The 22,711-nt window shown below is 49.2% G+C and overlaps 2 protein-coding genes across 2 annotated transcripts; one reads left to right on the top strand and one right to left on the bottom strand.

The window, feature by feature from the left end:
- Window positions 1-382: 382 nt before the first annotated feature.
- Window positions 383-6,698, top strand: Mtx1 (metaxin 1). Its single transcript, XM_051157525.1, has 8 exons — window positions 383-937; window positions 2,294-2,363; window positions 2,495-2,574; window positions 5,115-5,207; window positions 5,345-5,527; window positions 5,640-5,716; window positions 6,132-6,286; window positions 6,362-6,698. Exons 1-8 carry the CDS (start codon window positions 404-406, stop codon window positions 6,574-6,576), a joined length of 1,407 nt encoding a protein of 468 aa, XP_051013482.1. The 5' UTR covers window positions 383-403; the 3' UTR covers window positions 6,577-6,698.
- Window positions 6,699-6,846: 148 nt separating this feature from the next.
- Gba1 (glucosylceramidase beta 1) lies at window positions 6,847-12,159 on the bottom strand. Its single transcript, XM_051157524.1, is given in 10 exon segments — window positions 6,847-7,223; window positions 7,314-7,436; window positions 7,720-7,877; window positions 8,161-8,385; window positions 9,504-9,738; window positions 9,952-10,034; window positions 10,036-10,125; window positions 10,328-10,461; window positions 11,688-11,834; window positions 11,949-12,159. Coding segments are annotated over 10 exon segments (1,347 nt in total). The 5' UTR covers window positions 11,995-12,159; the 3' UTR covers window positions 6,847-7,117.
- Window positions 12,160-22,711: the final 10,552 nt, after the last annotated feature.

The following is a 22,711-nucleotide window of genomic DNA, read 5'->3' as shown; positions in this document are numbered from 1 at the left end:
GGTGTGTTGAGTATCTGACATGTGCCCCTTTCTCCATCTCCCCTCATTCTTAGGGGGGAAAAAAATAGAAGTCTGGAAGCGTCCGACGGGAACTGGACGATCAAGTCTAAACCGGTCAGTGAGGTAGAAATGAAATCAGGAAAGGGGAAAACATCACCAGAACCTGGAGCAAAAAACAAAAAAAAAACAGGGGCGAGGATGGGACTGGGTACCGCGGGAAGGCCTTGTCCGGGACGGACCGGGAGCTCCCGTGACGGGAGGCCACGGCCCGCGAGGCGCACCTCCCCTTCCCCCACTCAGGCCCCAGCCGGGCCTCAGCTCCGGCGCCGCCACCGCCCCTGTTTTGTTTCCATGGCGACAGGCAGCGCGAGGCCCGCTCCAAACATAACGCGCCACGGAAAACATGCGGCCCGGGGGACCCCCCCGCAGCCTCCGCTCGGGGCAGAGACCCGAGGGGGCCCGGAGCTGCCGGGGCCATGTGCAGTTTGGCAAGATCCCCCAGAGCACGAGGAGCCGCACCAGGTGCCCATCTCCCAAGCCCTCCGCGTCCTCGGCGTTTCGGAGCTTCGCTCGGCAGAGGCGCCGCGACTCTGCCAGACGCCTCTGGCCCGCAGCCCTGGCCCCTTTCGGGGGCCGCCTCAGGACGAGCCCTCGGCCGCGCTCCTCAGAAAGCCGAGGAGGCCCCACCTCCGCCCGTCCCGCCACCTCTCAGGCCGCGAGAAACCGCGCCTCCCCAAGGGCCCCCTCCCCAGTCCGCCAACCCCCAGTGGCCAGAGAGGCAGTGGCCGGGGGCGGTTCCCGGCGGAGACAGGCGGATGCGTTTGAGAAGGTGCTTCCGGGTCAAAGAGTGTGCAAGATGGCGGCGCCCATGGAGCTATTCTGCTGGTCGGGGGGCTGGGGACTGCCGTCGGTGGACCTGGACAGTCTGGCCGTGCTGGTGAGGGGGTGATGCAGGCGAGCTCTGCGTCGCCCTGGAGGGCGGGGAGGAGGGCGCTCCAACCTTGCCCGGAGCCCAAAGGCAGGCATATTAAGAGAAACTGAGGCACTCAAAGGCCGGTGTGAGCTCAGTCAGTGCCTTACGCTATGATTTGCTAGGATAGATTCGTGTAGCAGTAGATTTGGTCAGGGTTTCAGAAGATGGGTTTTAGACCTTGCTTATTTATTTATTGCCTGTGTGACCTTGAGGTAACCCTTTCTTGACGACATCAGTAATCTTAGACTTGGCATTTCTGCCCTCTCAGCCCCCTTCACTTTATGTAGACCAGACAGTTCCGCAAGCAGATTATAGGAAGAGCTTTGGAACTCGGCAGCCTGGCTTCACTTCATTCAACCGCTTCAGGATTCTAAAAAACATTTATTATGTGTCAAACATTGCCTTGCAATAGGATTTTGACCCCCATATTGAAATTGTTTACAGCAAGGCAAACACGTGAGCAGATAATAAAATGCTCAGATGTATGGTGTAAAACCATCTATAACTACAGTGGCATGGGATCAAATGACCTCTTCTTCTTCTTCTTCTTCTTCTTCTTCTTCTTCTTCTTCTTCTTCTTCTTCTTCTTCTTCTTCTTCTTCTTCTTCTTCTTCTTCTTCTTTCTTCTTTTAGAGTCCACTCAGACTGCGTTCCCTCCCTCTCACCCTCCCAAGAGAGAGAAGAAGGAGATGACCTCTTCTGAAGTGCAGATAGATGTACATGCAGAAAAAACATCCATATATAAAAAATAAACATCTTTTTTAAAAGATTTATTTATTTATTTATTTATTATGTATACAGTGCTCTGCCTGCTTGTACCCCTGCAGGCCAGAAGAGGGCATCAGATCACATTATAGATGGTTGTGAGCCACCATGTGGTTGCTGGGAATTGAACTTGGGACCTCTAGAAAAGCAGTCAGTGCTCTTAACCACTGAGCCATCTCTCCAGCCCCAACAAGTCTTTAAAATAAAAAATAAAAAAAGTAGGAACAGAGCACAGAGATACCAAAGTAAATCAGTACCTCAAGGAAGAAGGAAGTTAGGAAAAGCTTTTGAGAATAGGTTTTACATTGTAGATGCAGAAGGGGAGGTAGAAAGCATTTCCTAATGTGTAACTGTGGCTATGAATGTATAAACATGTCCGCAATCTGAGTCCGATTCACCCATCTGTAAATGAGAATGGCACCCTCTTTCCGCCTCTCCACTTGGTATTAAAGCACTAAGATTGTGGCGTGTAATTTACTGAGTAACTATGTCTTCTCTCGGCTGCTTTGGGAAGCCATACGGCGGCCTCTCCACCTCCTGCTTCCTCCTCTGCAGACCTACACCAGATTCACAGGTGCTCCACTGAAAGTACACAAGATCAGCAATCCTTGGCAGAGCCCGTCAGGTACACAGGGTCCCTGTAGGGAAGGGAGTGTGCAGGGGGGTGGGGGTGGGGGACGGAGACTGCGCTCTAAGGCAAGTAAGCATGCATAGGCAAGCTAGGCTCTTATACGTATAGGCCTTTCTCAATCTCAGGAACCCTGCCTGCCCTTCGAACCAGTAGTGGAGAGGTCATCTCAGTACCACACAAGATCATCACCCATCTACGGAAAGAGGTAGGTGGCTTGGGGGTTGGAGGGAAGGTGCGGGACGGGGTTCTGCCTGACAATGAAGGAAATCCAGTCCTTTTTTGGTTTTGTTTGTCTTTCCAGAGTTTCTCTGTGTAGCTCTGGCTGTCCTGGGCTCTCTCTCCCTCCCTGAGTGCTGGGATTAAAGATGTGTACCACCACACCCAGCTTTAATGTACCATTTATTGAACACCAGACTTACATGCCAAGCAAAATAGGGCGACCCAGAGGACCAAGGAACAGTATGAGGAATGCAGTGTCACTGTGGTCAGCAGTTGGTTGGATATTAATCTTAAGGAGTTGAGGGATGGGACAGAGTGAGAAGTCAAATGTCTGGATGCTGAGCAAGGAAGGAGAGAAATATATAGGCTGATAACGTGTGAAAAATAAAGAAGTGGAGAAAACAGCAACTGGCTTTGGGAGGACTGGAAAAGAACTATTAGGAATGGGCATGGTGGTGCATATAATCCCAGCACTTGGAGAAGGCAAGGCAGTCAGAAATTTAAGATCACCTTTGGCTACATAGTGTGTTTGAGGCCAAAAAAGTCAACTGGCCATGGAGAGACACTTTTGTTTTTGTTTTTGTAGACAGGGTTTCTCTGTGTAGCCTTGGCTGTCCTGGACTCACTTTGTAGACCAGGCTGGCCTCGAACTCAGTGATCCACCATGCCCGGCCCTGAGACACAGACACCTTTAAGCCCAGCATTCAAGGGGCAGAGGCAGACAGATCTCTGTGTTCAAGGCCACCCTGGTCTACAGAGTGAGTTCTAGTACAGCCAGGACTACACAGAGAAACCCTGTCTCGAAAAACAAAAGAAAAAGGAGTCTCTGGTCAGTAGTGGTGCACACTTCTAATCCCAGCATTTGGAAGGCAGGGCAGGCAGATCTCTGCGTTGAAAGTCAGCCTGATATATATAGTGAGTTTCAGGACAGCCAACACCTAAAAAAGGGTAAGGGAAGGGGGCGAGAAAGAGAAAGGGAAGGTTCTCTAAGGACCATTTATCTTATTTCAAGGACCAGGTTATGCTGGGGATAGGACTCAGGATGGACAAAGCTTAGAGCTATATTGGGAAATTTAAAAGAGAATTACAAGGCTTCAGCTCTGTTCTGTTGTCATTGACTGTGACGTTGGACAAGTGATTTAAGTTCTCAAAGCAATAAACTCTTGTTTTTCTTTTTTTTAACATTTATTTACCGTGTGTCTCAAGGGGGGGAGGGGAGGTGTACACACACATGCTATGGCGTACGTGGGGAGGTCAGAGGACAACTTGCTGGAATAAGTCTTCTCCTTCCACCATGGGGCTCTTGGGATGGACCTCATGTTACCAAGCTTGATAGCAAGGGCGTTTACCTGCTAAGCCATCTCACCAACTGAAACTCTTCACTTGTAAAACCAGGGGGCGTAGCCAGCGAGCTTTAAGAGGTCTGGCATCCATGGCTTTGTTCCAAGAGGGAACATGCAGTCAGAAATAGAATCCTAGTTCTCGTTTCTACCTTCCAGGGAACTGAGAAAGTAATGGAAGCTTAGAGGCCCAGAGAAATAGGATCCGGGTAAAAGCCAAAGCTCCTGGCAGGCCCCGGGCTACCACCGCCTTGATTCCTTGTGTATAAACACAGCCTTTTCAGTTTCCAAAGGGTTTTTCCTAAGTTATTTCTAAATCCCAGTCACATTGAGCGAAAAAGATTACTGTCTCCTTCCACAAGGAAGGAATTGAGGTTCAGGCAAATTTAAGAATCGTGGTGGTGCACGCCTTTAATCCCAGCACTCGGGAGGCAGAGGCAGGCAGATGGCTGTGAGTTCGAGGCCAGCCTGGTCTACAGAGTGAGTTCCAGGACAGCCAGGGCCACACAGAGAAACCCTGTCTCAAAAGCCAGGGAAAAAAGGAGTCATGTTCAAGAGTTTGTGTGGGGTATTTGCAGGGGGATACTAAGGAACAGACTGGAGCCTTGAAAGGTAGGCCACACCAAGAGATGGAGATACTGGTAGGACGCATGTGCAGCAATGGCACATAGACTTTGGAGTGAAGAAGAGACAGCCAAAAGCTTGGCCACGAGAGACGGGCTGGAGGTGAGGGGGTGGGGCTGGGTGTAAATTTACAGGGTTCAAGGAAGGTAAGGATCGTCCCCCCTTAATTTCTAAGACATGGGCTGAGGCCCAGCCTGGAGCTGAGCTCCACTCTGCTAGGTCTGCGGTGTCTGGATCAGGAAGTTACTGTTAAAAAGTTGCTGTCAGCGGGCACAGTGCCAGCTTTCCGTGGAAACTCTGGGAGCTGCTCCCACTTTGTGGCCAGGCCTTCCCTCCCCGCAGTGGGCACAGGACCTTGACAGCCAGTGGGCTCCAAAGCCCAGGCTTTCTGCCAACAGCAACAGGCTACTGGCTGGACTATGGCAAGGAGACCTCAGCAGGAAAGGCTGCCCGTTCTACCTCTAGTATGCTCAGAGGCTAGTGCGGGGTTACCATGCCTTCCCTACTGAGGAAGTGCCCCTGCAGTCCTTCAGCAGTCACCTCCGGGACATTTCTTCCACAGAAGTATAATGCCGACTATGACCTGTCAGCTCGGCAAGGAGCGGATACCCTCGCCTTCATGTCTCTGCTGGAGGAGAAGCTGCTCCCTGTACTGGTGAGTACCCTGACTCGCACTCACAGCAGACACGCCCACGCGCTCTCGGCGCAGCCTGAGGCTTAGGATCTCCACCCTGCCATAGGCGGGTGCAGCGCCCAGACCACCACCTCCTCCTTTTTGTCGGCCCAATCCAGATACACACTTTTTGGATAGATGCCAAGAATTATGTGGAAGTGACCCGGAAGTGGTACGCGGAGGCTATGCCCTTTCCCCTCAACTTCTTCCTGCCTGGCCGCATGCAGCGCAAGCACATGGAGCGGCTGCAGCTGCTGTGTGGCGAGCACAAATCAGAGAGCGAAGAAGAACTAGAGAAAGAGGTAGCTTTGGGGCAAAGGAGGTGAACCCCAAAGGCGATGGCTAGAAATGAGAGTGTCCACAACGGGAAGTGTCACAGCTCCCACAACCGCATGCCTGTGTCCCTCCCTACAGCTGTATCAAGAGGCTCGGGAGTGCCTAACCCTCCTCTCTCAGCGTCTGGGCTCTCAGAAGTTCTTCTTCGGAGATGCGTGAGTCTGACTCCAAGGGGAAATGAATGTTTAAAGAAGATACAGGTTCGGGGGTCAGCGCCTGGGCTGACATGTGAACAAGAGGTTCTTAGGGCAGCCACTGGCTCTGGTGACAGGGGCTGTGTGTGGGGCTAGAACTTCCTTGGTGGTACAGGGGGTGGGACGGGAGAGGGGCCAGGCGCAGGAGGAGACCGTTGGGCTGTGGGGCACTCAATGTGTCCTTTATGCAGCCCTGGGATAGAGCTCCATTCAGGTCCAGGCTGGCGCCACCTGGGGAAAACTCCCCTTACGAAATCCAGAGCTAGGTGTCCTGCCCTTCAGAGCCTACCCCACCAAAGCGGACCTTTCCTATCGCTCCGTGTTGACCCCTCTGTGCAGCTGTCTGCTTCCTTTCCACCCTTCTCTGCCTCTGCAGCCCTGCCTCCCTGGATGCCTTTGTCTTTAGCCATTTGGTCCTGCTGCTGCAGGCAAAGCTGCCCAGTGGGAAGCTGCAGGCCCACCTTCGGGGGCTGCACAACCTCTGTGTCTACTGTACCCACATCCTCAGCCTCTACTTTCCCCGGGATGGAGGTAAGGAGTGGTTTGGGAGAACGGGCTGAGGACCAAGGACTAGCTCCCTCGCTTACCTTCCTTCCTTGCCCGTAGCTGAGGTGCCACCTCCACGCCAGACACCAGCAGGCCCTGAGACTGAGGAGGAGCCGTACCGGCGCAGGAACCAGATTCTGTCTGTACTGGCAGGGCTGGCAGCCATGGTGGGCTATGCCCTGCTCAGTGGCATTGTCTCCATCCAGCGGGCAACCCCCAGCCGGGCCCCAGGCACCGGGGCCTTGGGCATGGCCGAGGAAGACGAGGAAGAATGATGTGTTGATGCTCTCAGGACTGAGTTTTCTACTGTCATGCATTCCAGATACCCCTTTGTCTCCCTGATGTTGGAGCAGCCAAAAATGGGGTGCTATCCCCAGAATAAAGCTGTTTACACTAACTGGGATCAAGCATTTTCTCTTTTATGGGGCTGCCATTTTCCTGGCTGCTGCATTGAGAGTGCACTGGCAGTTGGGTTCGAAAGCCACTTTAGCCCTTAAGCTGACTTACATTGCTTCTCCACATAGGTCCAGTTTCCCTAATCATCCCCATCTCCATATGGTGCTTTCTATATAGTCAGCTCACCCTGGACCTTGCCCAGTTCCCACAGGCAGCTAAGGCATGGCACACACTTTACAAACATGGGCAATCAAGGAGACACGAGAGCTGCCCACCCTTACCACATACTAAAAAGGAGGAAGAGACACCTAAACCATTGCCCCAGTGCCTGCATCACCGTAAGGTCACCCAGCACATGAGGTAACTCTTCCCCTTTAATGTCCATGCTAAGCCCAGGTGCCTGCTTTGGCGTCTGTTCCGTCACTGGCGCCGCCACAGGTAAGTGTGAATGGAGTAGGCAGGTGAGATGGTCTCCATGAAGCCCAGGTCAGGATCACTGATGGTAAGAGGGACATCCCTGGAGGAGCTGGAGAGAAGAAAAGCTGAGTATCAACCTGCTGGGACTAAGCAACCCTGCACTGCTCAGGCCCAGACCTGCCCGTGTACCCGAGCTTACCGGTTTAACACAACCACAACTGCAGAGCCATCAGGGCGTATCAGTGCCACTGCTTCCAAGTCAGTCTTTTCACTGGCCACCAACCCCACTCTCTGGGATCCCTCAGGAATGAACTTGCTGAATGTGAAGACAGGCATCATAAGGGACTCCAGGCCTTCCTGGGCAACACAGCCGGGCTCTGAGCTTCAGCTGTGCTGCTAGGCCTTTGTAATCCCGGGATTACCTGTGGCTCTAATGCCACCTAGTCACTTCCTGCCTACATGGGCCAATAGAGAGGGAGTGTGCCCCTCCCAGGCTTCCCACCCTCGACACCTTCCTGCTTCTTCATGGCACAGGATGATGTAAGCCTGGTACAGATGACAGGCCTGGTATGAAACGGGGATGCCCACCCTCTACTTACCTAAAGTGGCCCAGATGGTAGAACATGGGCTGTTTGTAAAATGTATCTTTGGGGATGTCTACAATAATGGGGCTATCAACAAAGTTGCGGACCCAGTTGGGTCCTCCTTGAGGATTCAAGGCAAGGTTCCAGTCAGTCCATCCAGCTACGTGGTAAAGCAGGTTCTAGAGTGGAAGCAAGGGTATAAAGGTAAAGATGGGCGTCCCTAAAGAAGATAGCTAAGGACCATATGCGGGTGTTGCGGGCTAGAAGTAGTTTGTTCCTTTGAAGGGGCATTCTGTCTCAATACCAGAGGAGACAAGGAATGTGAAGACGGAGGCATCTCAGAGAGCTGAGAAATCTGAGGCAGGTGCGGCTGCCTGGGCCCCAAGCATGAAGAAGAGTGATTGGGACGGGCTACACATGTGTAAAGGAAAAGATAATCATGGCATGCCATAGGCAACTCACCGTGATGATGCTGTGACTGTACTGCATTCCCCGATCCCAGGAGCCCAACCGGACACTCTGTTCCCAGAATTTGGAGCCCGTACAGGCCTCTGAAGCAAAGAGCATTGTGTTGGGGAACAAGCGGTGTGTCTCCCCTAAAGTAGCTTTGGCTGGAGCCAGAAAATCCAAGTACCAGTGTATAGCGATGCCATGAACGTACTTAGCTGCCTCTGGGTCTGACAGCACCTGCCCAGAGAGAAGGAAGGAGCACTAGGTAAGAGGAGCCACAAGTGACAACAATGGGGAAGTCCAGAGAGGCCAGTGCTCCTGGCAACCAGTTCCAGCCTAGGGTGTCCAGGAGTGAGTGTGGGAAAGACTGTAAGCTTTGTCACAGGTGAAAGCAGTCTTGGCGGGCTTTGCCCTTGAATACACCATGGATACTCCCAGAGATTAACCTTGAGATAGACTGGGTGGAGCCATCCTGGGCCTGAAATTCAGGAAGCGGACCTGGGGACTCCCTCTGGACTATTGTTTTTCTAATCGACCCTCAATGGGAGGCGGAGACCAGCCCTTTGCACCTGACAGACAGGCAGGTGGAGAGGACAGAGAGGAGCAGCAGGTTGAGACCTTGCTTGAGCGCAGGTGAATCCAGAAGAGGATCAGTGAACAGGCCAGACCAGCACGCAGGCCAGAGACACCAAGGGACCCGTCCCATGGAACGGATACCAGAAGTTTCACTCTTTTTTTCCCCTTTAACCTCTTGTGTAAGCTAGTTGGGTTGTATAATAAAGTTTAACTGTTAAGAAACAGAGCCAACAAGTGAAAACTGGAGCTAATGAAGTGCCTCCCATGCAGCTGAGGACTGAGTTTGATCTCCAGCACTGGGCAAGTAGGGATGGGCGGAGCCCTGGGGCTCAGAAGCTAGCAAGCCTAGCCTAATCAATCAGTGAAGGACCCAGTCTCAAAAAACAACACAAGGCAAAAGACCACCAAACCTAGTGGCTCTTGATAATAAGGCCCACACTTACACCTGCATGTACATAAAAAAGCGAGGCGGGGGGGGGGGGGCATTGAGAGACCATGTATGATTGTGCCTTATCCCAGCACTTGGGAGACAGAGGCAAGTAGACTTCTATGAATTCAAGGCCAGCCTTGGTCTACATAGTTCCAGGCCAACCAGAGCTACATAGTGAGATCCTTAAGAGGCAGGAGGATGACCACCACTTCAAGGCCAGCTTCTTTCCTATAGCAAGACCCTGTATCTCAACTCAGGCACGGGGAAGGTATTGTAAAATTGTAGCCAGTCGCTTTTGGATGGAAGATTTGTGGTCCACTGGGGCACCCTGAGAAGTTCTAGACCTTACCACTTGTGCCCAGCGGGGCAACAGCAGACGCTGGTCGTCTAGCATGAAGAGCTTGACATCATGAGAACTGTTGGCAAGGGCTGGCCCCAGGTCCCGGGCAATGAAGTCTCTCTGATGTTCAGCAGTAAAGCCCAGACACTGGAAGGGATACCCAGTAATCAGCCCTGCAGAAGGCTCATTCTCCGCGGTCAGTGCCCAGAATTTTATGTTGTGCTTAGCATAAGCATCCAGAAACCTGGTGACAGAGAAAGAACATGTGTGATCAAGGCCAAGAAAGTGGACCAAGACCTTGGGGGAATAGGTAAAACCAACCATCTGAAAGGCACAGAATGTCTGAAGATGAGTCAAAAAGCAAACCTGGAAGTAGAGCAGCTCAAGGGGTAGGGTACAGACCAAGGTGTCTGAAAGGGAAGTTGGTCCAGACCCTGTGGCATTGATGATCCCTTACTTGACAAAGTAATTGGCCCAGGTCCGGTGATAGATATCCCCTGGCTGACCCTTGAGTGTCCCTCTCCCGTTCACTGCTCCATTGGGTCTTGAGCCAAGTAGGTGATGTCCAGGGACTGGCAAAGAGCGAAATGGGGCGTGAGGACATCCTCAGGGCTTGGTGAATCAGGGGTATCTGGGATAAATGCAGTGAAGAGAGAGAGAGACACCCAGAGTTGGAACACAAACTAGTTCAACCAGTGCATCAGGTCCAACCACCAGCTCCCACCCTCCTACGCCTAGGTCAAATAGGCTGCAGAAGGTTCTACATCAATCAGCAGACCTTCCCAGCCCCCAGACGGCAATACCAATAGGGCTGAGGCAGCCTCAGTGCCCACCTTGAGCTTCGTGTCTTCTTCTGGAAGGCTGAAGTTGGATAACTGGAAGTCATTAGGGGTGTCAAGATAGGTGTAGACACGGATGGAGAAGTCACAACTGGCCATGGGTACTCGGATGATGTTATATTCAATTCCTGCAGAAAAGGATGGCCAAGATAGATAGGGAAATCTGAATCAAAGCCAAGTGTGGAGGCACCACACCTGCTATCCCCAGCCCTCAGGTGGCAGAGGCAGCCAGATCAGTGTGAGCAGGCCAGCCAGGACAACAAGGTAAGACCCTATCTCAAAATGAATAAGTAAACAAAGATACATTTTTAAAAAGGCAAGTATAAAAAAGTGGCTTTAGGGCTCGAGAGATGACGCAGAGGTGTCTGTTCTTCCAAAGGTCCTGAGGTCAATTCCCAGCAACCACGTGGTGGCCCACAAGCACCTATAATGAGAGCTAGTGTCTTCTGGCCTGCAGGCCCGCATGTGGGCAGAATACTGTATAATATAATAAATAAATAATCTGGGCAGTGGTGACACACACCTTTAATCCCAGCACTTGGGAGGCAGAAGCAAGAGAATCTCTGTGAGTTCAAGGCCAGCCTGGTCTACAGAGAGAGAGAGTTCCAGGACACCTAGAGCTGTTACACAGAGAAACCCTGTCTCGATAAAACAAAACAACAACAACAACAAAACATAATAAATAAATAAATCTTTTTTTAAAAAGCCAAAAACATTCCCTTTTTTAAAAAAAAGAAAGAAAGAAAGAAATTGGCTTTAATCATGTGTTAGGTCTCAGTAGGGTGTCATTCCCAGGCAGAGTCTATGGGTGGAATTGTGGGGACCAGAACCTGAGCGAAACACAAGCCCATTCTGAGCATGCGTTTCCTAAGTACTTAGCAGATTATTGAAAAGGTGATCGATCTCATTTCAGTGGCCCTGAGCCAAGAACCAGTGGCCTGGTATAAGTACTTGGTGGCACTTGGGAGATCAAGTCAGGAAGAGTTAAGAGTTTGAGCCCAGTCATGCTAGAGTATTCTAGGCAAGATGGAGATATAGAACAGGAGGGGGGAGGGGGGAGGAGACTGAGGGGAAAGGGGGGGAGGCTGGGGACATAGCTCAGGTTACAAAATGCTTGCCAAGGAGACTGAAGCCCTCAGCCTGAGCTCCAGCACTGTGTCAACTGGGTGTGATGACACACACGGGCAATACCAGCACTCCAGAGGCACAGGCACAGTTAAAGGCCAGCCTGGTTTACAAAGCGAGTCCAGGACAGCCAAGGCTACACAGAGAAACCATGTCTCAGAATAAAATAAAATAAAGTTTTAAAATAAGTCCAGGATATAACAAAAGACATCTTTCGGCTCTTCCTCACCTTCACTAGAGAAGTACGATTTGAGCAGCAACTCCTGGGTGGGAGGTGACAAGGCAAGAATGTTGAGAGCAGTGGCATCTGTCATTGCGCCTCCAAATCCTTTCATTTTCTGGAACTTCTCTTCTGGCTGCAAGGTTAGCAGTAGCCCTGGGGACACCATTGGAAAATCAGTGTGTGTACAGTAGAGGCCATACTAATCGCCGGCGTGTGATTCAAACCAGGGGACCCAGCCAGGCTTAGTGTGAGAAACAGAGTGGCTACCTGTGCCAGTGCGATTGGCTTGGATGGACCCAGCACTCAGCTCCATGCGACGTCCACTTCGAGTACTCTCGTAGCGGATGAAGTCACCCGGAGCAGGTAAGGTCACAGGGTCAAGAGAATCGCAGTAGGTTGCATTGCAGACACAGACCACCGAGCTGTAGCCAAAGCTTTTAGGGATGCAGGGTTGGGCACCTACAGGGCAAGGTCCAAGCAGAAGCAAGTGGGTGGGTGGGGGACCGGGTATGGTAGCTAAGGAGACTTGAACACCGTTAAAAAAAAAAAAAAATCTCAGGGGCTGGAAAGATGGCTCAGTGGATAAGAGCACTGTCTGCTCTTCCAGGGGCCCCGAGTTCAATTCCCAGCAACCACATGGTGGCTCACAGCCATCTATAATGTGGTCTGATGCGCACTGTATACATAATAATAAAAAAAAAAAATCTCTCCACTCTACTCCCGGCCTAAAGTTGTCTCAGGCAACTCCAGGGGAGTTAAAAAGCCACCACTGAAAGTCCCACCACCACAGTGGCGGGCTTCCAGAGGACGGGGCAGAAGAATGCTTCCTGCCACCACCCGCTCCTTGACTCACTCACCATATGCCCATGATACCGCCTGAAGTAGAAAGAATCCTGTGAGCCTGGCAGTCATGACGCCTACCCCGCCCTGGTATCTGAGACACTCCTGAGAACAGAACAAGGAATGACAGGAAGGTAAGACCCTCTAGCCACCACTGTCCCAGCCAGATTACAGCTGCCCATGGGTACCCACAGCGCAGGCCCCACCTTTATGATGGATTAGACAATGCCCACAGATGCCATATGTGTTCTTCCCTGCAAACCACTCTGCTGAGGAGTTTTCTGCCCGCTCCAAAAAGACTCTCTTCCCCCATCCATTTCAACCTTCAGCCCTCCCACCACCACCTGTGCCTTACTCAAAGAGCCAAGACAGCCTGAATTAAAACTGATTTCCAGCCTGGCATGGTGGCGCACACCTTTTATCCCAGCACTCGGGAGGCAGAGGCAGGTGGATTGCTGTGAGTTCGAGGCCAGCCTGGTCTACAAAGTGAGTCTCAGGACAGCCAAGGCCACACAGAGAAACTCTGTCTCGAAAAACCAAAAACAAACACACAAGCAAAGAACTGAACTCCATAATCTGGAGGAGCAGAATTCCAGAGGCAAGGTTGACAAGGCAAATTGCAACCCTGCCTGCTTACCTTTCCAGAAGAAGGTCTTGAAAATCTGAGCTCCTCAGGGTGTCAGTGAATTAGAAGATTGTGGGGCTTCCAGAGTCTTGGAGAAATAGAAGACCTATGAAGTAGAAACAGGACTGTAGACAGATACCATAGCTATTGGAACTGGACCTGCACAGCAAGTTAGTTCCGGCTTAAAGGGGAGGACAGAGTCACATGATGCCTGACACAGTCACATGACACAGGAAGTGAAGCTACAGAAGCCATATTTGAAATGGGCACTTGGTTTCTTCCAGGGTGTTCATTCATTGGTATTCTGTGAGGCCTGTGTGGATGACAGCTTTAGGAAGGGGATTCTAAAGAGGATTTGTGTGGAGATCTGAGTAGAGGCTCCTAAATGCAGAGGGGACTTGTAGCCTCCAATAGCCCCTGCATTCACACACACATACTAACCCATACATAGAAATACATAATACAATTTTAAAATAAAAGGAAAACAAAAACAAAAACAAAACAAAAAAACAGTCTTCGCCCAGAAGAGACACAGGGAAGGTGGAGGGAGGTACAGGGAGTGCAGGGGGCTGCAGTCTGGTTCAGGTGTCAGGACTGAGGGAGGGAGCAGTCCCCCTGCCCCTTTCTGGAGTCCCCTCTTTCACTGGAAAGCAAGTCATCTTTCTCCACAAGACAGTTTTCAGAAACTTGAAAGTGCTCTACAAAGATATCTCCGGTGGACACAAGAAGAGGGCTGCCCACGGGGTTTCTTTGGGGAGCCCATCAACTAAGATTTATTGGCAGTGACACTTGAAATATGCTATGACTAATTCCAGGCCTCTAAGCCTGTTTTCCTCGCTTACAAAACAGATGACAACACAATCTCACCGAGGGATTGCCAGTGTTGGCGAGATAAGCTGAGGGAAGCGCTCAATTAGGCATTGGTTGCTTTGTGTTTGTTGACTGAGTCTTTTATAGTCTTATTATGACAGTGAAATTTTTATCACATACCCTCTAAAAACTGATTACTTAGCTTAGGCTCTGGCAGTGTTTTAAGTATGGTTTCTAGGAGATACATAGGCCTTGAATCCGGGCAACTTACAATCATTTACTGTTTGGTTATCATGTTAAGAACCATTAAGTTAGCCGGGCATTGGTGGCGCACGCCTTTAATCCCAGTACTTGGGAGGCAGAGGCAGGTGGATTGTTGTGAGTTCGAGGCCAGCCTGGTCTACAAAGTGAGTCCAGGACAGCCAAGGCGACACAGAGAAACCCTGACTCAAAACAACAACAACAAAATTGAGAGCTGGAGATGGCTCAAAGGTTAAGAGCACTGACTGCCCTTCTAAAGGGCCTGAGTTCAATTCCCAGCAACCACTTGGTGGCTCACAACCATCTATAATGAGATCTGGTGTCCTCTTCTGGTATAAATGCAGACAGAACATTGTATACATAATAATAAATAAATAAATCTAAAAAAAAAATCAGTAAATTGATTCCTCTAAGCCTGCTTCTTGTCCCCCTCACAGGGTGAGACGGAAGGGCGAAGAGGTATGACCGGAACAGTGCTTCACACTGAATGTGGCCACTAAGCAGGCCTGAGTTCATGTGGGGAACCCCCAAGGAAGTATTTTACTTGCTCTAGGCAGCCTCACAGCCTTCCCAGTATCTATTATGTCACAAGGATGGGTGCCAACCTGGGATGGTAAAGTGAACTACTGTATGGCTATGGCTGTCTGAACCCACCCTGATTTCCAGGAACTGTCCTCCACAGGGCCTGATTTCCTTCTATTTCACTCATCCACATTTTCACACTTTGTGTTTTCAGCCTTAATATATAAGCACTCTATCACCTCAAGCCAGAGCTGATTTCTTGTTTTCTTTTCTTTTTTTCTTTTTTTCTTTTTTTTTTTTTTCCGGTTTTTCGAGACAGGGTTTCTCTGTGTAGCCTTGGCCATCCTGGACTCACTTTGTAGATCAGGCTGGCCTCAAACTCACAGCGATCCGCCTGCCTCTGCCTCCCGAGTGCTGGGATTAAAGGCGTGCACCACCATGCCCGGCTTTTTTTTTCTTTTTTAAGATTTGTTTATTACTTACACAGTGTTCTGCTTACATGCACACCTGCACACCAGAAGAGGGCACCAGATCTCATTATACATGGTTGTGAGCCACCATGTGGTTGCTGGGAATTGAACTCAGGACCTCTGGAAGAGCAACCAGTGCTCTTAACCCCTGAGCCATCTCCAGCCTCTTCTTCTTCTTCTTCTTCTTCTTCTTCTTCTTCTTCTTCTTCTTCTTCTTTCTTCTTCTTCTTCTTTCTCTTCTTCTTCTTCTTCTCCTCCTTCTTCTTTTCTTCTTCTTCTTCTCCTCCTCCTCCTCCTCCTCCTCCTCTTCTTCTTCTTCGTCTTCTTTCTTCTTCTTCTTCTTCTTCTTCAAGACAAGGTCTCTCTGTATAGCCTGATGTGTCCTGGAACTCTCAGAGATCCACCTGCCTCTGACTCCTGAGTGCTGGGATTAAAGGCATGTGCCACCACTATCTAGCCAGAGATGATTTCTAAATATGTATTTATCTTTAGCTGTTTTATTTCATTAACAATAGAATTTGTTTGTTCTTTGTGTGTACCGGTGTTTTACCTGCATGTATGTCTGTGCACCATGTGAACATGTCCACAGAGAGGACAGAGGGTATCGGAGCCCCTGAAACTGGAGTTGTAGACACTTGTGAGCCGCCACCACATAGACTCGGGAGCAACAGCAGCACTCTTAGCTGTAAGTGGCCAGCGCCAGGTGAAGCATATAGAAACAAATGAAATCAACATTCTGGGTCAGCTCTGAAGGGGTCATAGTTGGTCTCATTTCTCTTCTTTCATCTTGTTTTGTCTCACTGTGCAGACCAGGGTGGCCTTGAACTCAGAGAGTCTGAGTCTGCCTTTGTCTACCTCCCAAATGCTGGAATTAAAGGCCTACACCACCATACCAGACAGACTGGGTCTTTCAACTCCAGTTTCTAAGGCTAGAGATATATTTAGTAGTTTGTGGGCTTTTTTTTGTTTTGTTTTGTTTTGTTTCATATTTGGTTGGTCTTTTCTTCTTCTTCTTCTTCTTCTTCTTCTTCTTCTTCTTCTTCTTCTTCTTCTTCTTCTTCTTCTTCTCCTGCTGCTTCTTCTTCTTCTTCTCTCTGTCTTCTTCTTTTTTTTTTTTTTTTTTTTTTTTTTTTTTTTTCTTCTTCTTTCTTAAAATAGGGTCTCACTGTACTAGCCTAGAATTTGTAGCAATCCTTATGCCTCTGTCTCCAAGTACTGCGACTGCAGACTGTGACATCACACTCAGGGTTTCAGATGTCACTCCCTCTGGGTACACACATACACAAAAACAAACCATACTGTGACATAAACTCATAGCCCCACATAGCTTTTATGTCTAGCATACAGCAGCTGCAATCAGCTGGGTGACTGTCTATGAGTTATAGCTAATCTTAGACAGAAGCCTAATTTTGTTTGAATAAGAACTTGATTGGCTGGAGAGATGGCTCAGGGGTTAAGAGCACTGACTGTTCTTCCAGAGGTCCTGAGTTCAATTCCCCACAAGCACATGGTGGCTCACAACCATCTATAATGTGATCTGATGTGCATTGTATACATAATAAAGAACTTGATTGTTGGCCTGGCAGTGGTGGCCCATGCTTTTAATCCCAGCACTCAGAGAGGCAGAGGCAGATGGATGGCTGTGAGTTCGAGGCCAACCTGGTCTACAAAGTGAGTCCAGGACAGCCAAGGCTACACAGAGAAACCCTGTCTCACAGCTAGGCAGTGGTTGCACATGCCTTTAATCCCTGGTATACAGAGTGAGTTCCAGGATAGCTGGGGTGACATAGAGAAACCCTATCTTGAAAAAAAAAACAACAACAACACAAAACAAACAAAAAAGACAAAGTCTCACTATGTAGCCTGGACTAGAATAGCTCTGTAGACCAGGCTAGCACTGAACTCATAGAGATCTGTCTACCTCTGCCTCTCAAGTGCTGGGAGTAAAGGCCTGCACCACCATGCCCAAATAACCTCTTTAAAAAACTGTTTATTGGGGCTAGAGAGATGGCTCAGTGGTGAAGAGTACTCGCTGTTCTTCCAAAGGTCCTGAGTTCAATTCCCAGCACCCACATGGTGGCTCACAACCATCTGTAATGTGATCTAATGCCCTCTTCTGGTGTGCAAGCATCCATGCAGGCAGAACACTTGTATATGTAATAAATAAACAAGTCTTTTTTTTTTTTTTTAACTGTTTATTGTGTCTGTGGTGGAGGAGGAGGACGGCATGTGTGTGAACATCAGAAGACAATTTTGTAAAGTTAAGACTTTTCCTTCCATGTTTACATGCATTCCAGCAATGGTTAAGCCATCTGGCCTACCTTTCACCCCCCACACCCCCTCCAGTTTTAAAAATTAAGCTTATGGGGCTGGAGAGATGACTCAGAGGTTAAGAACACTGTTCTTTCAAAGGTCCTGAGTTCAATTCCCAGCAACCACATGTTGGCTCACAACCATCTCTAACGAGGTCATGTACCCTTTTCTGGCACACAGGCATAAATGCACACAGAATACTGTATACATAATAAATCTTTTTTAAAAACTAAACTTATATGGTTGTTATTTACTCATGTATTGTATGTGTGTGCATTTACCCAGGTACACTCGTGTGGATGTCACAGAGCACAGTGAGGGAGTGTGGATTCACTCCTTTCCAGGAGATGAGTTTTAGGGACTGGACTTAAGTTGCCTGGCTACTCCCCAATAGTGTACTCAACTAGGCCTTTACATCTTTATTAGTAAAACACAAGTCTCTTTGCAACTGTTCTAGTTTGCTTCTGTGATACACAGAATGGAGGAGTTCGCTTCATGTTACAACTGCCAGCCACAATCCACCACTGAAGGAAGTCAGGTCAGAGGCGTGAGCATGAGGCGCGCTCCCCAAGGCTTGCCCTGCCTGCTTCCACCTATCTACCTGTCTCGTGCGCTGGACCCTCTCACACGGAGGAGCAATCACACACACACACACACACACACACACACACACACACACACACACACACACACACACACACACGTTCCACAGGCTAATCAGGAGACGATTCCTTAGATGAGCGTCCCTCTTCCCAGATGTCTAAGTTTGTGTCAAGTGACAACAACTAAATCAGCACAGCAAGTAATACTGATAATGGGATAGTTCGGTGCAAATGCTGGGAAGGAGAAAGTCATGAAATCCGGGCTGAGGTCAAATCGAAGAAACAGCAGCCCCAACCGGAGGCTAAAGGAAATCCCAGCAGCAAACAGGCGAGCGGGCGGGACACCAGAGGGAGGCGGGACACTGCGTGAGGGGCGAGGCGTAGAGTAGTGACGGACCCAAAGGAGGGGTCTGAGGCGACCGGGAGGGGACAGTCAGGAGACCAGAGGTGGAGGCGGGGATAAGGTGGGCGGGACCAGAGGCGTGGTCTCAGAGCCTGTGCGAGAAGAGCTGCAGTACCAAACTGCGCAGGCGCGAGATAGAGGCCAAGGCTTCGCTTTAGTCCGAAAGTGCTATCCTAAGCTGGGGTGTTATGGTGCACACCTTTAACCCCAGCACTCGGGAGGTAGAGGTAGACAGATCGAAGTGAGTTCGAGGCCAGCCTGGTTTGCCAAGAGAGGGTTCCAAGACAGCCAGGGCTATCGCTTACTTTTCATTGGTTCTCCTGAGACAGAGTTGTTTAAGTAACTGACCTGCGTGCTTCCCATGGGAAGCCTAAGCAGCTTGTTCTTGGTCTTGCTCAGCACAGGCAGCAGGTGCATGGTGAGGGTGGCCAAGTTAGCTTTGCACAGTGAGCGCAACCTGCAGCCAATGGATCCAGATTCCTGAGTTTACTCCTTAGGAGCCTTGGCATCTGGAAGATCAAGTCTCCAGAAACTGCTCCTGTGGGGGCAGTGTTTACCTCCTACATTTTGTTGTTCAGGCTGCGCCCCAACTCTTCCTGAGGCTACACTGTTATGAATTATTCAAGAGGCCTTGCAGCCTGATATCATCTCTTGGCAGTGCCTCTTTCTTTTCCCATTCTCGCAGGGCGTCTTGCTGCTCCCACAGGAGTTGGAAAGGAAGCCTTGTGCTTGTGCTGCCACTTTGGTAATGAGTCGGTGTTTTTGTTTTGTTTTAATTTTTGAGTCTCTACCCTGTCCTGGCCTTGAAAGCTCTGCAATCTTCCTGCCTCAGCCTCTCTAGTGCTTGAGATTACAGGTGTGAGGCACCAGGACTGGCATACTAGTGTTAGTTGAAGACAGATACATGTGTTAGGTTCAATGGGTAAATCCGTGATCTGGAGCTTGTGTGTGTGTGTGTGTGTGTGTGTGTGTGTGTGTGTGTGTAATTTTTTGTTTTGTTTTGTTTTTTGTTTTTTGAGACAGAGTTTCTGTGTAGCCTTGGCTGTCCTGGACTCGCTTTGTAGACCAGGCTGGCCTCGAACTCACAGTAATCCACCTGTCTCTGCCTCCCAAGTGCTGGGATTAAAGGCGTGCGCCCACCACCACCTGGCTGGAGTTTATATTCTATGGTATGATAAAGTGTATTTTAAAAGGAGGGGGACCAGGCACAGTGGCACAGGCCTGTAATCTCAGCACTCAGGAGGCAGAGACAGGCAGATCACTGTGAGTTCAAGGCCAGCCTGGTCTGCAAAGCGAGTCCAGGACAGACAGGGTTACACAGAGAGACCCTGTCTCAAAACAAACAAACATACAAAAAATGGAAAAGGGAAAAGTAGTGCTAGAGAGATGCTCAGGGATTGAGAGTGCTTCCTGGGGCTGGAGAGATGGCTCAGTGGTTAAGAGCACCGCCTGCTCTTCCAGAGGTCCTGAGTTCAATTCCCAGCAACCACATGGTGGCTCACAACCATCTATAATGAGATCTGGTGCCCTCTTCTAGCATGCATATGTACATGTAGACAGAGCACTGTATATATAATAAATATTTAAAAAAAAAAAAAAAAAAAAAGAGTGCTTCCTGCTCTTCCAGAGGACAGGGGAGAGTTTGTAGTGTCCATATCCCGTGTCCCACTACTGCCTAAAATTCCAGCTCCAATGGATACCAGCACTCAAGTCAATACACACGTATAAAAATACATTTTAGGGGCCGGGTATGGTGGCGCACGCCTTTAATCCCAGCACTCAGGAGGCAGAGGCAGGCGGATCGCTGTGAGTTTGAGGCCAGCCTGGTCTACAAAGTGAGTCCAGGATGGCCAAGGCTACACAGAGAAACCCTGTCTCGAAAAACAAAAACAAAAACAAAAAAACCAAAACAAAACAAAAAAACAAAAACAGGCTGCGTGTGGGTGGCGCATGCCTTTAATCCCAGGAAGCAGAGGCAGGCAGATCGCTGTGAGTTTGAGGCCAGCCTGGTCTTCAGAGTGAGTCCAGGACAGTCAAGGCTCAAGGCTACACAGAGAAACCCTGTCTTAGAAAACAAAAACAAAAACAAAACCAACCAACCAAACAAACAAAAAGATTTATTTATTATGTATACAATATTCTGCCTGCGTGTACACTTCTGCAGTCCAGAAGAGGCAGAAAAGGGCATCAGATCACATTATAGACGGTTGTGAGTCAAGACCTATGGATAACCTCTGAGCCATCTTTCCAGCCTCACATCTTAAACTGTTCTTTCTCCCTCTTCCGTACTCTCTGTCTGCCCCTCTGATTCTGTCTCCCTCCCCACTTTGCTCTCCCACTGTCTGTCTCTCATGGCTCACTCAGACTATATCTCTGCTTCCTCTCTTCCCTGCCCTTCCCACTATAAACTTCCTTGTACCACAGAAACCCAAAAATTATTAAAACTGCGCCCCCTTATTCCCTCTCTCTTTTTCTTTTCTTTTCTTTCTTTCTTTTTCTTTTTGTTGTTTTTGTTTTTGTTTTTCAAGACAGGGTTTCTCTGTGTAGCTTTGGCTTGGCTGTCCTGGACTCACTTTGTAGACCAGGCTGGCCTCGAACTCACAGCAATACCCCTGCCTGTCCCTCTGGAGTGCTGGGATTGAGCTGTAGCACCTTTGAGCAATGTTTCCAATTCCTTGGGTCTTTTTTTTCTTTTTCTTTTTCTTTTTTTTTTTTTTTAGCTCCAGCTGACCTAAAACTCACTAAATAGGTCAGGCTGTCTCAAACTCACAGACAACTGCCTACTTCTGACTCTGAGGACTGAAATTAAAAGAGTGTGTACCCCTCCTGGCTCAACAGCCCCCTGGTTTTATTTTATTTTATTCTTTTTGTTGTTGTTGTTTGTTTGTTTTTGTAGACATAGTCTCTCTGTGTTAGCCTTGGCTGTCCCTGGACTTGCTTTGTAGACCAGGCTGGCCTCCAACTCACAGTGATCCACCTGCCTCTGCCTCCTGAGTGCCGGTTTATTTTATCCTTTTTCCTTCTTTTTCTTTTCTTTTCTTTCTTTCTTTCTTTTTTTTTTTTTTTTTTTAAGTTTTTGGTTTTTGGAGACAGGGTTTCTCTGTGTAGCTTTGGCTGTCCTGGAACTCTCTTTGTAGACCAGGCTGGCCTCCCTCAAACTCACAGAGATCTGCCTGCTTCTCCCTCCCTGAGTGCTAGGATTAAGGTGTGCATCACTGTGCGCAGCTCTTTTTTTGGTTTTTTGAGATAGGGCTTCTCTGTGTAGCCTTGGCTGTCCTGTACTTGCTTTGTAGACCAGGCTGGCCTGGAACCCACAGCAATCCATTTGCCTTTCCCTCGAGAGTGCTGGGATTACAGGGGTACATCACCACACCCAGTTTATTTTATTTTTTAATGTGTGCGTATGGTTGTTTTGCATGCATGTATGTTTGTGTACCATATACATGCTGTGCCTTCAGAGGCCAGAGGAGGGCATTGGATTCCCTTGGAACTAGAGTTACTTCCAGTTGTCACAGTACTGACAATTATAAGCTGCCTTGTGGGTGCTGGAATCAGATAGATCCTCTGGAGGAGCAACTAGTGCTCTTAATCATGGAACCAGATATCCAACTCCAGATATTTTAAAGTCACATCCCCAGAAGGTGGTTCAGTGGGTGAAGACTGCCAAGCTTGCTGATCTGAGTTCAATTCCTGGGACCCACATGATGGAAGAAGAGAACAGACTACTACAAATTGTCCTGTGAGCTATAACACACACACACACACACACACACACACACACACACACACACTAATGTACTGTGACACACACATGGATGTACTGTGACACACACAAATAAATGCACCGTGACACACACACAGATGCACTGTGACACACACACACAGATGCATTGTGACACACACACAGATGTACTGTGACACCCCCTACCGCACAGATGCACTGTGACTCATCCCACACCCACACACAGATGCACTGTGACATACCCACACCTTTAATCCCAGCAATGGCAGACAGATCATTGTGAGGTTTTCTTTTGTTTTGTTGTTTTGTTTTTTGTTTTTCGAGACAAGGTTTCTCTGTGTAGCCTTGGTTGTCCTGAACTCACTTTGTAGACCAGGCACTGTGAGTTTAAGGCCAGCCTGGTCTACAAAGTGAGTCTAGGACAGCCAAGGCTAACACACAG

This window comes from Acomys russatus, chromosome 15 (genome assembly GCF_903995435.1).
Source record: "Acomys russatus chromosome 15, mAcoRus1.1, whole genome shotgun sequence".
Taxonomy (NCBI): Eukaryota; Metazoa; Chordata; class Mammalia; order Rodentia; family Muridae; genus Acomys; species Acomys russatus.
Note: the sequence above shows the minus strand (reverse complement) of the source record. Positions and strands in the feature narration are given on the sequence as shown.

Coding starts and splice junctions, on each gene's coding strand:
- Mtx1 (XM_051157525.1), top strand. CDS start 404: ATGCGGCCCGGGGGACCCCCCCGCAGCCTCCGCTCGGGGCAGAGACCC. Junction 2,364..2,494: donor TCCTTGGCAGAGCCCGTCAG/GTACACAGGGTC, acceptor TCTCAATCTCAG/GAACCCTGCCTGCCCTTCGA. Junction 2,575..5,114: donor TCACCCATCTACGGAAAGAG/GTAGGTGGCTTG, acceptor TTTCTTCCACAG/AAGTATAATGCCGACTATGA.